Source organism: Astyanax mexicanus, chromosome 5 (genome assembly GCF_023375975.1).
Source record: "Astyanax mexicanus isolate ESR-SI-001 chromosome 5, AstMex3_surface, whole genome shotgun sequence".
Taxonomy (NCBI): Eukaryota; Metazoa; Chordata; class Actinopteri; order Characiformes; family Acestrorhamphidae; genus Astyanax; species Astyanax mexicanus.
Window position 1 is genome coordinate 47,663,645 of NC_064412.1, and position 16,214 is coordinate 47,679,858.

At 39.4% G+C, this 16,214-nt stretch overlaps 1 protein-coding gene across 3 annotated transcripts in view; it reads right to left on the reverse strand.

Annotated features, from left to right (window-relative positions):
- lpp (LIM domain containing preferred translocation partner in lipoma) overlaps positions 1-16,214 on the reverse strand; it is a 351,252-nt gene that overhangs the window by 138,992 nt on the left and 196,046 nt on the right. For all 3 annotated transcript variants that reach the window (XM_022675482.2, XM_022675484.2, XM_022675483.2), the window contains one exon: positions 4,541-5,116. In XM_022675482.2, the coding sequence (XP_022531203.2) occupies positions 4,541-5,116 (576 nt within the window). The remainder of the gene's footprint in view (positions 1-4,540; positions 5,117-16,214) is intronic.

A 16,214-nucleotide genomic window follows, 5' to 3' on the forward strand; every position in this document is an offset into this window, starting at 1 on the left:
AAGAGCAGAAACCCAAATCCATTCAAGCATGAAGAAGTTAATTACTTCTGTTTACCTTTCGACAACTTCAAAACACCAGAAAAAAACACAAGAATAAATAAAAACACACTATGAGAGCACTGCACACTGGACTATTATACAGAGAGAGAGAGAGAGAGAGAGAGAGAGAGAGAGAGAGAGATTGCAGAAAGAGGGAGAGAGAGAGATTGCAGAAAGAGGGAGAGAGAGAGATTGCAGAAAGAGGGAGAGAGAGAGATTGCAGAAAGAGGGAGAGAGCAAGACAGAGAGACAGAGAGAAAAAGAAAAATACACTGTGTGCAGAAAGAGTGAAAGAGATAGATAAACAGAGAGAGAGAGAGAGAGAGAGAGCGAGAGAGAGAGAGCGAGAGAGAGAGATATGTGTGAGTGAAGACAGAACCTGCTGCCTTTGGTCAGACAAATGGAATCAGACGGTGTAAAGCCCTGCAGATCAGACTGAGAGTTAAAAATTCATAAAGGTTAAAATAACTGTTTATTCTGAACATTCAGTGCAGTCCCCACTGCATTACCATCTCAACCAATTACAGCACAAACAAAACTAATACACACACACACACACCTACATATATACACTACCAGTCAAAAATTTAAGAACACTGACAATGCTCCCTTTCTATAACTGAGATTAACTGAATGATGCAGTACAGTGAACACAAAGCAGTAAACTGGCCAGGCTTTTTTAAAGGGGAAAAACAACCTGGGGACTGGAAAATAATAAAAACTGTTTAAAAAAAAAGACCCCTTTTCCCTTTTTCATTGGTTTGAAACTTATAGCAGGTCTGTATCAATATCAACAAAATTAAGTACAATACAGTACAATACAATACAATATCAAGTAAATTAAGATTTAAATTTAAAACAATTAATTTACAGTTTACAGTTGATCTTTTTTCTGTACAAAAGCAGTTTTGGAACAGACTGTTACTGCACAGTATTTACACAACCCAGTATGTTCAGATTACTATTATAAAAATATCATAGCCTTTTTTTGTTTTTTGTTTGTTTTTGGTCCTCCTGGCCTGATTCAGGACAGATACAGCTTAACAAGCACAGTTTTCACCCCCAGAAAAGAGAGGACGCTAGCTTACTGCACCAATTCTCCAGCCACCAACTGGTTTTGGATATCACCAACATAATTGCTGTTGGTTTAGGTGCTGGCTTAGTTTCTGCTATGTGTAAAAGGGTGAAAGGCACAATCTGAGAGCTTATAGAATGATCACCAATGCCTCACAAGCCACCTGACAAATATCTATCAGGTATAAAATATGGACCTGTCAGCACTGGAGAAGAGGACTAGGGAATTTAACTAGGGAGTTATCAGACTCAGAGACAGATAAGATCATCTAAATGCTTTACAGAGTATTTAGTTTGTTTAACACTTTTAAGTTACTAAAGTACTACAACTATGATTGGGGAATCGGTGGTTCGAATCCCGGGCATGCAGCTTGCCATCAGCTGCCGGCGCCCTGAGAGAGCACAATTTGCCTTGCTCTCTCTGGGTAGGTAGATGACATTTCTTCTCTATATCACTCCTAGGATGATGTCAATCAGCACAAGGCATCTGTGAGCTAATGCTTAACGCTACATCAACAGCAGTTTGAAAAGAAGTGGTGGCTGACTTTACATGTGTCGGAGGAGGCATGTGCTGGTCTTCACCCTCCTTGTGTTGTGGTATATCTAGTGATGGGGGATATAAAGCTAAGTATAAACTGAATAGGTGGGAAAATCGGCCTAGTTAATTGGGGAGAAAAAAATAGACAATGGGAATGGGAGTTCCTTTATAGTCTGGATGACTTCATATAGAGAAAAATATATATATATATATAAATATTAAATCAGATGGTTAAACACCCTAACCTGTGTTCAACATTACCATAGATCACATATGCATACACATTTCTGTGTTTATATGTGTGTATAAGTGTGTATACGTGCATTTATGTGTGTATACACACCCATGCATACATGCATACACATATACACGTTCACTTCTGCAAACAGGGACACACGTTTTTCATGTATTTTTTATTATGCATGGAGGAAGACAGCTATGCGCTGAGAAACACCTTCATCACGCTGCGTTTGATGAAGATGAGACTGTCTCTTCAGCACTCAGAACCTTCCAGCATGTTCTGTCTTTGAGTTAGTCGGGTTTTCACGCTGTACTAAAACCAGTCCTTCAGCACCCATGAGTTTAATGCCTTGTTCTGTTGTTGTGTGGAAAAGTGTTGCAAATTTCAGCGTCCAGTGAAAACGGTGAGATTTATTTAATTAAATTTAAAGCAGCTGTTTGGTACAGTGCCTTGCAAAAGTATTCGACCCCCTTGACCTTTTTTTAACCTTTTGCCACATTTCAGGCTTTAAACATAAAAATATGAAATTGTAATTATTTATTTATTTATTTATTTATTTTTTGTGAAAAACAAACAAGTGGAACACAATCGTGAAGTGGACCGGAATTTATTGAATATTTTAAACGTACTTTAAAGAAATAAAAAACTAAAAAGTGGGGCATGCAATATTATTCGGCTCCTTTACTTTCAGACTGGAGATTTATCTTTCAACAAGACAATGATCCACAACATAAAGCAAAATCTACGTAATCTACATAAAAATAAACGTATCCAGTATATTATCCATTGTATTTGACTTTGGCCAAGTCAAAGTTCAGACCTGCATCCAATGGAGAATCTGTGGAAAGACCTGAAAACTGCTGTTCACAAACCAACGCTCTCCATCCAGCCTCACTGAGCTCCAGCTGTTTTGGAAGGAAGAATGTGCAAAAATTTCAGTCTCTCGATGTGCAAAACTGATAGAGACATACTCCAAGTGACTTGCAGCTGTGATGACAGCAAAAGGTGGCGCTACAAAGTATTAACGCAAGGGGGCTAAATATTACATGCCCCACTTTATAATGTTTTATTTCTAAAAAAAACTTTAAAATATCCACTAAGTTTGGTTCCACTTCAAGACTGTGTCCCACTTACTGTTGATTCTTTAAAAAAATATATAATTTCATATATTTATATTTGAAACCTGAAATGTGGCAAAAGTATGAAAAGTTTAAGGGGGCTGAACACTTTTGCTAGGCACTGTATAAGATGGTACAAGAGTGGGTTAATCAGATACTTAATATGGCAGTGACAGCTCGAATGATGACAAGGTTGTGGGTTCGATATTTAGGTTTGCCAACCTGCCACTGTTTAATAGCTGGGTCTGCCAAATAGGCGTTCTTTATAATATTCAAATTACCAAGCTGCCAGTGTTTAATAGCTGGGTCTGCAAAATAGGCATTTAAATTCACAAAGCTGCCAGTATGTAATGCATGCTGAACAAGCCACCACTATTTGATACCTTGGTTTACCAAGCTGCCACTGTTTAATGCATCCAGCTAACGCTATTCAATGCATGAGTTTGCAAAGCTGCCACTGTTTAATGTCCAGGTTGATCAAGCTGCCACTATGTGATACCTTAGTTTACCAAGCTGCCACTGTTTAATGCCCAGGTTGATCAAGCTGCCACTATGTTATACCTTAGTTTACCAAGCTGCCACTGTTTAATGCCCAGGTTGATCAAGCTGCCACTATGTGATACCTCAGTTTGCCAAGCTGCCACTGTTTAATGCCCAGGTTGATCAAGCTGCCACTATGTGATACCTCGGTTTACCAAGCTGCCACTGTTTAATGCCCAGGTTGATCCAGCTGCCACTATTCGATACCTCAGTTTGCCAAGCTGCCACTGTTTAATACCCAGGTTGATCCAGCTGCCACTATTCGATACCTCAGTTTGCCAAGCTGCCACTGTTTAATACCCAGGTTGATCAAGCTGGCACTATGTGATGCCTTAGTTTGCCAAGCTGCCACTGTTTAATACCCAGGTTGATCAAGTTGCCACTATTCGATACCTCAGTTTACCAAGCTGCCACTGTTTAATGCCCAGGTTGATCAAGCTGCCACTATTCGATACCTCAGTTTACCAAGCTGCCACTGTTTAATGCCCAGGTTGATCAAGCTGCCACTATTCAATACCTCAGTTTGCCAAGCTGCCACTGTTTAATGCCTAGGTTGATCCAGCTGCCACTATTCGATACCTCAGTTTGCCAAGCTGCCACTGTTTAATACCCAGGTTGATCAAGCTGCCACTATGTGATGCCTTAGTTTGCCAAGCTGCCACTGTTTAATGCCTAGGTTGATCCAGCTGCCACTATTCGATACCTCAGTTTACCAAGCTGCCACTGTTTAATGCCCAGGTTGATCAAGCTGCCACTATGTGATGCCTTAGTTAAACACCCAAGTTTATCCAACTGCCATAGTTTAAAACACATTTTCACCAAGCTGCCACTATTTAATACTCAAGTTTACCGAGCTGCCAATATTCAATACCAGGGTTCATCAAGTTGCCATTATCCAATACCTGGCTGCTGTTCAGTACTCAGTTTCACAAAGCTGCCACTGTTCAAAACCAGTGACACAGACAAAATACATAAATCCATCATTCTTACCTTATGTGGGCCTCCGGGTCCAGCTCCATAGGGTGCCAGGCTGGCAGGAGGGTCGGTGATGTAGGTTTTCTTCGGGGCAGGTGGCTGGTATGGCTGATTGTGTGCTGGAGCGAGATGGTGACCCGGCTCGGCTCTCCAGGTGTTCTGGCCTCCGTAGACAGGAGCTCCACCATAGTGCTGATCATGATAGCCTCCAACAGGAGCCGGGTTAAAGCCGGGCTGTGGAGGGCCATAGGCGAAATCTGGGCCCCTGGGTTGGGCCGGCATGTACTGCACCTGGGCGGGGCCACGACCTGGCTGCTGCTGAGGGCCGGGCTGGGCCGCTCTCACCTGGACATTGAAGGTGGGCTGGCTGGGAGTGGAGGCGGTGGTGTAGGAGGCTGGGACTGGCTGCTGCTGCTGAGGCCGTGCAGCTGAATGAGCAGCAGGGGAGGGGATTGGAGAGGTGACAGGAGACGGCTGAGGTTTGGGGGTGGACTTCTTGGTGGCGGTCAGTGGAGGCTGGTTAGGAATGACCATGCGCTTATAGCCTGTGACTGGAGCATTGGGGCTGGTGGCAGATGCACTGGCAGCATTCTGTGAAGAGAATGAGAAGAAAGAGACGTTTGATTTACTGAAGCTGCCTGGAAGTTCTGGACTAAGCCAAACCTTGCAGGTTCTGCTAAATTCCCTAATCTGGTCCAACTGCATTCTTAAAAAAAGATGAATCTGACATTTAAAAACATGCCCATATGCGGGTGTGGTCTCTGGCCTCTGGGGTTTATAGTCAGTGTCTATGTTAGTCCCCAACATTGGGAACTTAGCTCCTCCCCTAGAGACAAGACAATGACCATCCACACAGCCTTGTGCACCATCCATGATGCACTTTACATGCAATATGATGAGTGCAGAACGAAATGTTCAAATGAAACAGACCATCGATATGTTTGGATTTGAATAAAATTACATTTTATTTAATTAAAAGCTCTATGCATGAAGTCATCTAACAATACAGATCTGGAAAAAAATTAAGAGGCCACTTCAGTTTCTGAATCAGTTTCTCTGATTTTGCTATTTATAGGTAAATGAGTGAGTAAAATGAAAATTATTGTTTTATTTTATAAACTACAGACACTTTTTCTCCCAAATTCCAAATAAAAATAGCATTAGCAAAAGAGCATTTATTTACAGAAAATGACCTCAAATAATGCAAACAAAACAAGTACATATTAATTAAATTTTAAGAGTTTAGAAATCAATATTTGGTGGAATAACCCTGTTTTTAATTACAGTTTCATGCATCATGACATATTCTGCTCCACCAGTCTTACACACTGCTTTTGGATAACTTTATGCCTTTACTCCTGGTGCAAAAACTCAAGCAGTTCAGTTTGGTTTGATGGCTTGGGATCACCCATCTTCCTCTTGATTATATTTCAGAGGTTTTCAATTTAGTAAAATCTAAGAAACTCATTTTGAAGTGGTCTACCAAGGATAGCAGCCAATAATCCATAGGACTGTATTGTAACCTGAAGAAACAATGAATGAGCAAGTGTCCCAATACTTTTGTCCATATGGTGTATACACATGAAACATAAAAGAAAAAGCAAATATATTCTGCATATACTTTGAAATGCCAAAAGTCATAGTATGTAAACTGATCATGGCGTGTTATGCTTGGGATTGCTCACATCTGTGAAAGTTGTGAGGTGTTATCTTGTGAGTGAGGTTGACTGAACTGAACTGGTCAGTGTGCTCATGGTAAGGCCAGGTAAACTATGGGAGTTGTAGTGAGGTCTGATATATGTGTTTCAGGTATTTAACATTTATCTATCCACAGTGTCACCTGTGTACCAGGAATAGACCACAGAAGATGAATATTATCACCCACTGTGGACAGTAGTGCAGTGGGGGGTAATGATGGTGACTGGCAGCTTCTGGCTAGAGCTGTCCATACAAGCCAACAATCAACTCTGGCAGAAATCCAGATTCCACATCAACATTAAACAAAGAAGACCCCGCCCACACATCCACACAGTTCAGTGCAGCGCTCCTTAGCTTCCATGGGACATGCCAAAAGTCACGGGTCACAATACTCGTTGATGTATTATGATATTTGCTGTGTTATTTGTCAGTGTACGAGCCTCTCAAGCAGGATAAGCACTTCTCCCTCAATAACTGAACTCCTGCCGCTGATGTGGATGGAGATCTTGGCCGGCTATAAGATAAAAACATTTTAATAAGCACATTTACTCTACCATAGATGTGCTCAAAAAAACATGAAACAGCGCCCGAGGCTACGATGCGATCATAGAGCGTATTACTTAATGTTTCATCATGAAATTAGAGCTGAGTCCCTGTGGTCCTCATTTAGCTGGTTAGTTATGGCAGCCCACTATAGATCTAAAGAGTCAGCTGAACGGTGTACGGGAACAAAAAAAAAAAAAAAAACATAATTTCCTAAACCTTGTCACGCCATCAAACAATGCATCAAAACACTCTATAAACAACTCTGGGAAACGCTGCTAATGAGGACCACTGGTATTTATATCTCTAATTTCAGCTCGGCCCAAATGGCAAATGGTGTTCTGATTCTGCCCTCGAGCACACAGACCGGGTTGCAGTAATTCTTATTTTTCTTCATTTCCATACAGTAATCATCAGAAATTTTGTTGCACCCAGAGGGAATCAACGGAAAGGAATAACACTGAGTGGGTAGTCATGCCAGAATGGTATCCTAATGAAAGTTACCTTTTACCATCAACAAGCTGTATGGGAGAGTGATGCGAAAGAAGCCATTTCTGCAAGCACGCCACAAACAGAGTCGCTTGAGGTGTGCTTTTGCTTCTGTGCTTCTGCTTTGCAGAAATGGCTTCTTTCGCATCACTCTCCCATACAGCTTCTCCTTGTGCAAAGTGCGCTGTATTGTTGACCGATGCACAGTGACACCATCTGCAGCAAGATGATGCTGCAGCTCTTTGGAGGTGGTCTGTGGATTGTCCTTGACTGTTCTCACCATTCTTCTTCTCTGCCTTTTCTTGGCCTGCCACTTCTGGGCTTAACAAGAACTGTCCCTGTGCTCTTCCATTTCCTTACTATGTTCCTCACAGTGGAAACTGACAGGTTAAATCTCTGAGACAACTTTTTGTATCCTTCCCCTGAACAACTATGTTGAACAATCTTTGTTTTTAGATCATTTGAGAGTTGTTTTGATGAGCCCATGATGCCACTCTTCAGAGGAGATTCAAATAGGAGAACAACTTGCAATTGGCCACCTTAAATACCTTTTCTCATGATTGGATACACACGGCTATGAGTTCAAAGCTCAATGAGGTTACCAAACCAATTTTGTGCTTCAGTAAGTCAGTAAAATATCAAACTGAAATGGCTGTTGCAAACACCCAAATATTTAGAACTAAAAATTATTACAGGAAATGTGTGGGATGCTATTGGACACAATATAAACGCTCTTATAGCCCTACCGCACAGTCTGCAGGAAGGGGACAGGAGGAACCTCTACAACTCTCTACATGCTGAGACCTCTACAAGCTGTTGAAGTAAAACATGTGTTACACACTACTACTGTATGTGTTGCTCAATATATATTCCCCATATCAGTCTAAATACATGATCATTTATTGTTCCTGGTAACTCTTATCTTTCTTTCTGACTTGTATTACAATCCCTCACTTTCTTCTGGATGCAGCTCTTCCTCTGATGATGAGTGGATATTACACAACAGTGTAACAGCAAATCAGCCGCGTCCACTGCTGAGCTCGTCCAGCAGCACAAATCTCTCTGATTTAGCTGCTCTCCCGCCGCAACCAGCTAACGTCAGCACAAGTGTCTGAGTATCTTCCAGACCGCTCATCACTGCTCTCTCTCTCTCTCTCTCTCTCTCTCTCTCTCCTTCCATCCCTCTCTCACTTTCTTTCTTCTTTCTTTTCCTCACTCTCTTTCTTCTTTCTTTTTCTCACTCTTTCAATCCCTTTCTCATTTTCTTTCTTCTTTCTTTTCTTCACTCTCTTTCTTCTTTCTTTTTCTATCTTTCTTTCAATCCCTCTCTCACTTTCTTTCTTCTTTCTTTTCATCACTCTCTTTCTTCTTTCTTTTTCTCACTCTCTTTCAATCCCTGTCTCATTTTCTTTCTTCTTTCTTTTCCTCACTCTCCTTCAATCCCTCTCACTCTTTATTTCTTCGTTCTTTTCCTCGCTCTCTTTCAATCCCTCTCTCACTTTCTTTCTTTTCCTCGCTCTCTTTCAATCCCTCTCACTCTTTTTCTTCTTTCTTTTTCTCACTCTCTTTCAATCCCTCGCACCCTTTCTTTCTTCTTGCTTTTTCTCACTCTCTTTCAATTCCTCTCTCACTCTTTCTTCTTTCTTTTTCTCAGTCTCTTTTAATCCCTCTCACTCTTTTTTCTTCTTTCTTTTTCTAACTCTCTTTCAATCCATCTCTCTTTTTTCTTCTTTCTTTTTCTCACTCTCTTTCAATCCCTCTCACTCTTTCTTTCTTTTTCTCAATCTCTTCAATCCCTCTCACTCTTTGTTCTTCTTTCTTTTTCTAACTCTCTTTCAATCCCTCTCACTCTTTCTTTCTTCTTTCTTTTTCTCAGTCTCTTTTAATCCCTCTCACTCTTTCTTTCTTCTTTCTTTTTCTCACTCTCTTTAACCCTCTCACTCACTCTTTCAATCCCTTTGTTTTTTTCTTTTTCTTACTCTCTTTATCTCTCTCACTAATTCCACTCTTTTTACCACTCACTCACTCCATCTCTTCAAATGTCTCTCTAACTCATTCTCACTCACTTACTTTCTCACTCACATTTTTCACTCACTCAATCACTCTCACTCTCTCTTTTTTCACGCTCTTTAACTCTTTTACTCACCCACTCTGTCAGTATCCCTCTCTCTTTCTCACTAATCCTCACTCTTTTTATCACTCACTCACTCTCTTTAACTCTTCCACTCACTCACTCACTGTTTCTCTCACTTATTATTTATCCCTCTCTCTCTCATCAATGTTCACTCTTTTTATTATCACTCTCTCCAAATCTCTCTCTCTATCATTCACTCGCCCTCTCTATCTCTTTAACTCTCTCAGTTTTTTTCTTACTCTTTATCACTCTCCTTCTCTCTGACTATTTTTTTCACTCACTCCCTCTCCTCTCTCTCTCTCTCTCTCTCTCTCTCTCTCTCTCTTTGCTGAGGACAGATGCCAGTGTTTCAGGTAGGCTCGTGTCTAAGTTACCTTCTTCCTTTCTTTTTTTTTTAGTTAAACTACTGTAGTCAGATCATTAGAGTTATTAACTAAACTCAGACACCCATTCCCACTAACTCTGTACTGCATAATCCCAAACAGAACTGATTTTAGTTTCTTTTTAGTTAAGAGCCGAACTGGACAATAAGCAGTGGATGAAAGCTGTGTGATCTGTATTTATAGAGCATACAGACAGTCAGACGAGCAAAAAGGCAAAACAAAGTGAGATATCTACCTCCAGCTCGAGGTGACTCAAGTCTCGAGTCTTCAGCCCACAGTAAATTCAGTGAATTTAAGAGCAGAGCTCTGAGTATTGAGTCAAAATCTAGTGTCAAATTCTCAAATGACCTACAATCCGTCAGTCATTAACCTACGCTGTTCTTTTTAGGTTACTGCCTCCAGCCTCTCGAACCCGAATCAATTACCGGCTCCATCTCACAGAGCAGATCCAGCCTCGGGCCGGCGCCGACACACGGCTACGACCTGCCGCCGCCGCAGCCGCTGACACGGGCCATGGTATCAGACGCTGGCACAGCGCCCATGGCCACGGGCTCCCCTGGGGTTCATTAGCCTAACCAATCACACGAGGAGCTGCACTGATTTCTCTCATGCTCTTTTCATGAATCACAGGGGGGGGTGCATGCACACACACACGCGCACACACATGCCCTGGCAGCCTCGGCCTTGGCTCCGGTATAGGCGATGAAGGATGGGACGGTGCGGCTGAAGGACACTGACAGATCTGCTGAGCTCCTCAGAAGAAGGCGTGATCATGTGACCATGAGAAAAGTGTGAGGAGAACGGGAAAAAAGCCTGACGTAAAAAAGCGTCCAATATTCCAAACTACACACAGGTTTCTAACTTTATATAAAAAGTAATACTGGATTAGTAAAATATTCATTAAATAAATAAATGAATAAATGAAAAAGAAAAAAAAAAGAATGAATAAATAAATGTGACTTGTTGTTAAGGGTTATAGTACGCATGACAAAAGTTTCACAATTTCTTCACAGATATGTTATATTAAGAACATAAACGAGATATAAATTAGATAGTAGATACAAATAAAATAACCTAATAATAATAATAATAATAATAATAATAATAATAATAATAATAGATTGTATATGCAAAAATATATGTAACTTTCAAACCCAACTTTACAGTATATTACAACTAGCAACCATGCACCATAACAATGTCTTTTACGAAGAAAACAAAGCTAAATACATTTTCACTGGGGGTTGCTGTGGTATCCAAGGTGGTTACTACGGTATAGCCAGATAAATGCTGTAGGTTCAGTAAATGATTGCCAGGTGGTTACTGTGGTGTTAATAGGTGGATGCTTTGCTTTAAGTAAATGATTGCCAGGTGGTTGCTGTGGTGTTGCTAGGTTGATGCTGTGGTGTTGCTAGGTGGATGCTGTGGTTGCTGTGGTGTTGCTAGGTGGATGCTGTGGTTGCTGTGGTGTTGCTAGGTGGATGCTGTGGTTGCTGGTGTTGCTAGGTGCATGCTATGCTCCAAGTTTTTTTTTTTAAATCTGACACAGTAAGACAAAAAAAAGAAAAAGAAAGAAAAGGAGAAGAAGAAAATAAAGAAATAAAAGCCCCTCTGAAGGATTTCATGCTTTAGCTATAATTTGCGCTGCAGTGATTAGCGGAGATGTTTGTGTCTGTCAGCGTGTGTATGTAAAAAAGGCTGATCATGCCCTTCAGTAATTGAATTGATTGAATTTAAATGTTTCATGCTTTTTCTCTAAAGTACTGCAGATTATTAATTTATCTATAAAGACCTTAAACCCCAACATTTACTTAGCGCAGAACTCCACATGCAAATAGCACCCTAAAAATAATTACACTGTCACGCCACATTTTATACTTATTAGAGGAGAGAGGAGAGAATCAGCCCTTTATTCACTGATGAAACCGCAACCTGATAACATCACAGTACACTGAGAAGAGAGGAGTTTATTTTTTCTCTCTAATTTATTAAGTGGGAAAAATGCAAAAATGCCGCCGTTAAATGATGTCAAAGTACAGGAATTGTTCTTCTTAATGTTCAGAAGAATTCATACCTTCAGATGCTCAGAAATAATTTCAGCTATGCATGATAACAAATGGGATAATTGCATATATATAATAATAATATAAATAGTAATATATTTAAAAATAAATATAATAAATATGAAATAAATATAAAGTACTAAACAAAAAACTCCAAAACCTTTTGTTTTGTCAAATGTATTAACTCTAGAAAAAGCTGCTGTCAAATGATCACAAAATGTGGAAAATTCAAAAGCATATATAGAAATAAACTTGCTAAAAATGTATTATAGTGTTACAACATTTTTATAAACTTGTATATGTAACAATTTGTATACTTGTTTACTGAGAAGTGAAAGGATAAGCCCTTTCTTTGCTTTTTATATTTAATCTGCTAATTGGGGTAAAAATGCTGCAGTCAAATTTGTACTGTTTGTACTGTGAGCAAATGATCATCCAGTCATTTGTTTAAAAAGCAATATGATGTTAATAAAGAAATAAATGACTTAAGGAAAATAAAACCAAAAAGATACAAATAACTTATGCAAACAAACAAAAAAATGCTAACAAAAACAGAACAAAAAAAATCACAAATATCACAAAAAAAATATCTTTTTTATTTATTTTTTTTTTTTTACAAACAAATACAATAAAGAATTCACAATAGAATAAATATCACAGTTATTCATGTTTTTTACATTTAAAAAATATATGTTATTATAGTTAAATTGTGTTTATTTGTTAAAATATGTTAAAAAAGTTTTTTCAGTTTCTAAAATTCCTTTGGATAAGAACAAATTGGATATATTTTTTAAATACATATTTCTTGTCATCTAAGGGCAGAAGTCCATCCTACCATTTTTGCATAAAGTATTATGAGCTTCAATTTAATGATCACACAAACAAAAACAACAAAAGAAACTCTATCTAGTGATAATTTCTAGTAAAAATTGCTACAGTGGTTTGCATTGTTTTCAGTGGTATCCCAGATGGCTGCTGGATGGTTGCTATGATACCAACGTGGCTGCTATGGTGTTGCTGGGTAGTTGCTATGATGTTGTTATGAAGTGCTAAAGGTTTTTTTTTTTTTTGCACTATATGGCGCACCAGATTATAAAGTGCACTATCAATAAATTTCTATTTTCTGGTCTATTTTCATACATAAGGCACACTGAATTATAAGGTGCATTATGTGACACTAGTAAGGAACACAGGTGTTGCCACATTGTCCTTCTAATTCATCAGGCCTGTAAAGCTAAACTAAGCAAGCAAAACAGAAAAAATCTTTTAAAGTCGAACGAGTGCTAGATGTTAATCTACACAGATTTTTCTCCTGAGAACTGTTTATTTGTGTGAGTGAAGCGCTTCTGTTTATTTACAGTAAGCTTAGAGAGAGAGAACCCTGAGTGTTCAGGTAAGCCAGGACGATATAAGCTCACCTCTGAATGGTGAAAGAGCAAGCGCGGTTAGCGGCTAATGCTAATGCTGCTCCAGCAGCGCTAGCCGGGGTTAGCAGCAGGCTACAGGCTGATAATACTCACCTCTGCACTCAACGTTCTTTTAACACTCTACAGACTGCTCTATTTAAACTCAAGTTGGTTTTAAAATGCGAATAATACCAAATTCATGCCGTTTTCCAGATTTGTGTTTCTTGGTATTTTCGAATTTTCTATTTTACATATATATATATATATATATATATATATATATATATATATATATATATATATATATATATATATATATATATATTTTTTTTTTTTTTTTTTAAATGGTGATTTAAAATTAGTACCTCTTTTTTTTTTTTTTTATTGTCACGCCCTTGCTCTGTTGCCCTGTGTTTCTCCATTTCCCCCAGTAATTTTCCAGGCACGTGTGTGTAATTTGTAGCTCTGCCCCCTCATTACCTGTTCCCCCAGATCCTGAATGTATATATAGTCCTCTTGTGTCTTTGAACCTTTTCCCTGTCGTTTGTTTCTCACGTGTTTCCGCACCTTCTTAGCCCTTGTGTTTTGCTATCTGTTGTTTATCCTTTGTTTGTTTTCTTTTGTTAGCCTCCCAGTTTGTTTATGTCTTTGTTATATCTGGTTTGCTTTGGTTTATATATTTGTTTCTTTGTTTTAGTTATAGTTTTGTAATAAAACTCCCCTTACCTGCACCTACAATTGCCTCCTCATATCCCTGCCTGCTCCCTCATGACATTTATTGTTTTTTACTATTTTATTTTTTATTATTTCTAAATTATTATTAAATGTGTTCAGTCCCTTTGATGTTATACATGCTCGGCAACATTGTAAATGAGGGTCACTCCAATGTTTTTCCCGAGTGAAAATAAAAGTTAATTGATTGATCGATTGAACAGCAAATGAGTTAGCGCTAAGTGCGGTTAGTAGCTAATGCTAATCCTGCTGCAGTCTTGGTGCTGGAGAACCACATAGTTTAAAAAAATGGTACTAATATTTTTTAGACAGCAGCTATAATGCTGTTAAGGTGTTGTCTAGACTATACCATCAAAATAATAATAATATAATATAATATAAAATAAACAAAAGTAGAGTAATATAATTCACCACACAACAACAAATGCACTCCAAGAAACTCTGGCAGATACAAGGCAGCTTAAGTTCAGTAGAAGACTAAACAGCACATATGGCAGCTGAACCCAGTCGTGGCATGACTGTCATGATGGATTTGCTGGTTGCACGACGTAACGTCGTCTCTTTCTCCGAGTTCCTGCTCCGGGCGAGCTGACGGCTCTCCGCCAACATCACATCACATGATCTCTGATCGCCCAGGAAGACGGCAAGTCTGAGTTTCAGCGGAGAACGAGCGCCGCACATACATCTCTATCTCTACACCATATCTACACAGAGACGAGCCAGACACGCAGAGAGAGAGAGAGACAAGTCTTGATTTGCCCTCAGCCTACAGATTTCCTGTCCAACACGCTGCTTCTCATCATGTCACGTGTCCCGTAAGTTTTGGTCCGTGGGGTGTACGAGCGGAGTGTATAAGCTTGGGCTTTATTTATATAACGCAGTGATACGGCACTCGCTCGCTCGCTCGTCTGATTGTTGTTTCCAGGAGAGAGGGCACATACAAACTTTTCCATGTCAGTGAGCAAACTGGCACAGCTGGGCTTAGCTTACCAACAGCAGCTATAAGTCTGTACATCCGGGCATGCAGTGCATTCAACACTGTGAAAGCAAGCATCAGAAAACTGAACACAGTGATATGCAGCGGAATGTAATGAAGCTTTATATGTGTGGATGTAATGATAATACTAGTGCATTTAAAAAAATTCAGAATATCATTAAAAATCTACTTTATTTCAAAATGTAAAACTCATATATTATATAGACGTATTACACAGAGAGTGATCTATTTTAATTTTCTTTTTTTTTATTGTTGATGATAATGGCTTACAGCCAATAAAAACCCCCAAAAAATCAGTGTCTCAGAAAATTTGAATATTATGTAAGAACAACTGGTACTTTTGTTAGTTTGGGCAGTGTGCCAAATCCTGCTAGAAAAGGAAATCTGCATCTGTAAGCTGTTGGAAGTAGGTGGTTCATCACAAGCCCTGGAGATATCAGCCAATAGCATTCGCTAAGGGAGGTGACACTGACCCCACCCCCAAAGTGTCAAAACTGCCTCACTTGAGCAAAGCAGGTAATTTGCATAGCGTGTGAGGACAACTGTGAATTTTATTTTGTTCAGTGCGCACACAATTCCCTTTTATTCTTGCCAATTTCACATTTGTAATTGCGAGAAGTAAACTTACACAAGCAAAATGTTAAAACACGCAGGTCATTTTTTAAATCTGGATTTTTTGCGCCCACGACCTTTGACATTGATTTGAGACCATACTAGGTCATTGTTGTGGAGAGCAACAATTTTATTTCTTACATCCTCAGAGAGTTCTTTGCCATGAGGTGCCATGTTGAATATCCAGTAGCCAGTATAAGAGAACTGAACCAAAAACAGCAAATTTAACAGCCCTGCTCCTCATTTACACCTGAAATCTTGTAACTCTAATGAGTCACATCGAGACACCAGGGAGAAACAATGACACAATTGACACAATAACACTTGCCAGCTATTCATACATTAATGGCTGTGCATTGAGTTATTTTCAGAGGAAAGTAAATCTATACTGCTATACAAGCTGTACACTGACGGACGATCGTGGACGGTAAGGTGGCATCTGAGGGGAACTGTAAGTGATTAGACGTTGCGAGTGTTACTTATCTAAGCTCTTTTTGTTCTTCAGAGTGATCAGAGCTTGACCTCAGATGAATTAAATGAAGAATGTGTTGCAGTATGTGGCACTCTGAGACTCGGGAGAAGAAAAATGAAGGAATTATTAAAAAAAAAAAAAGTCTGCAAAGGCACGACGG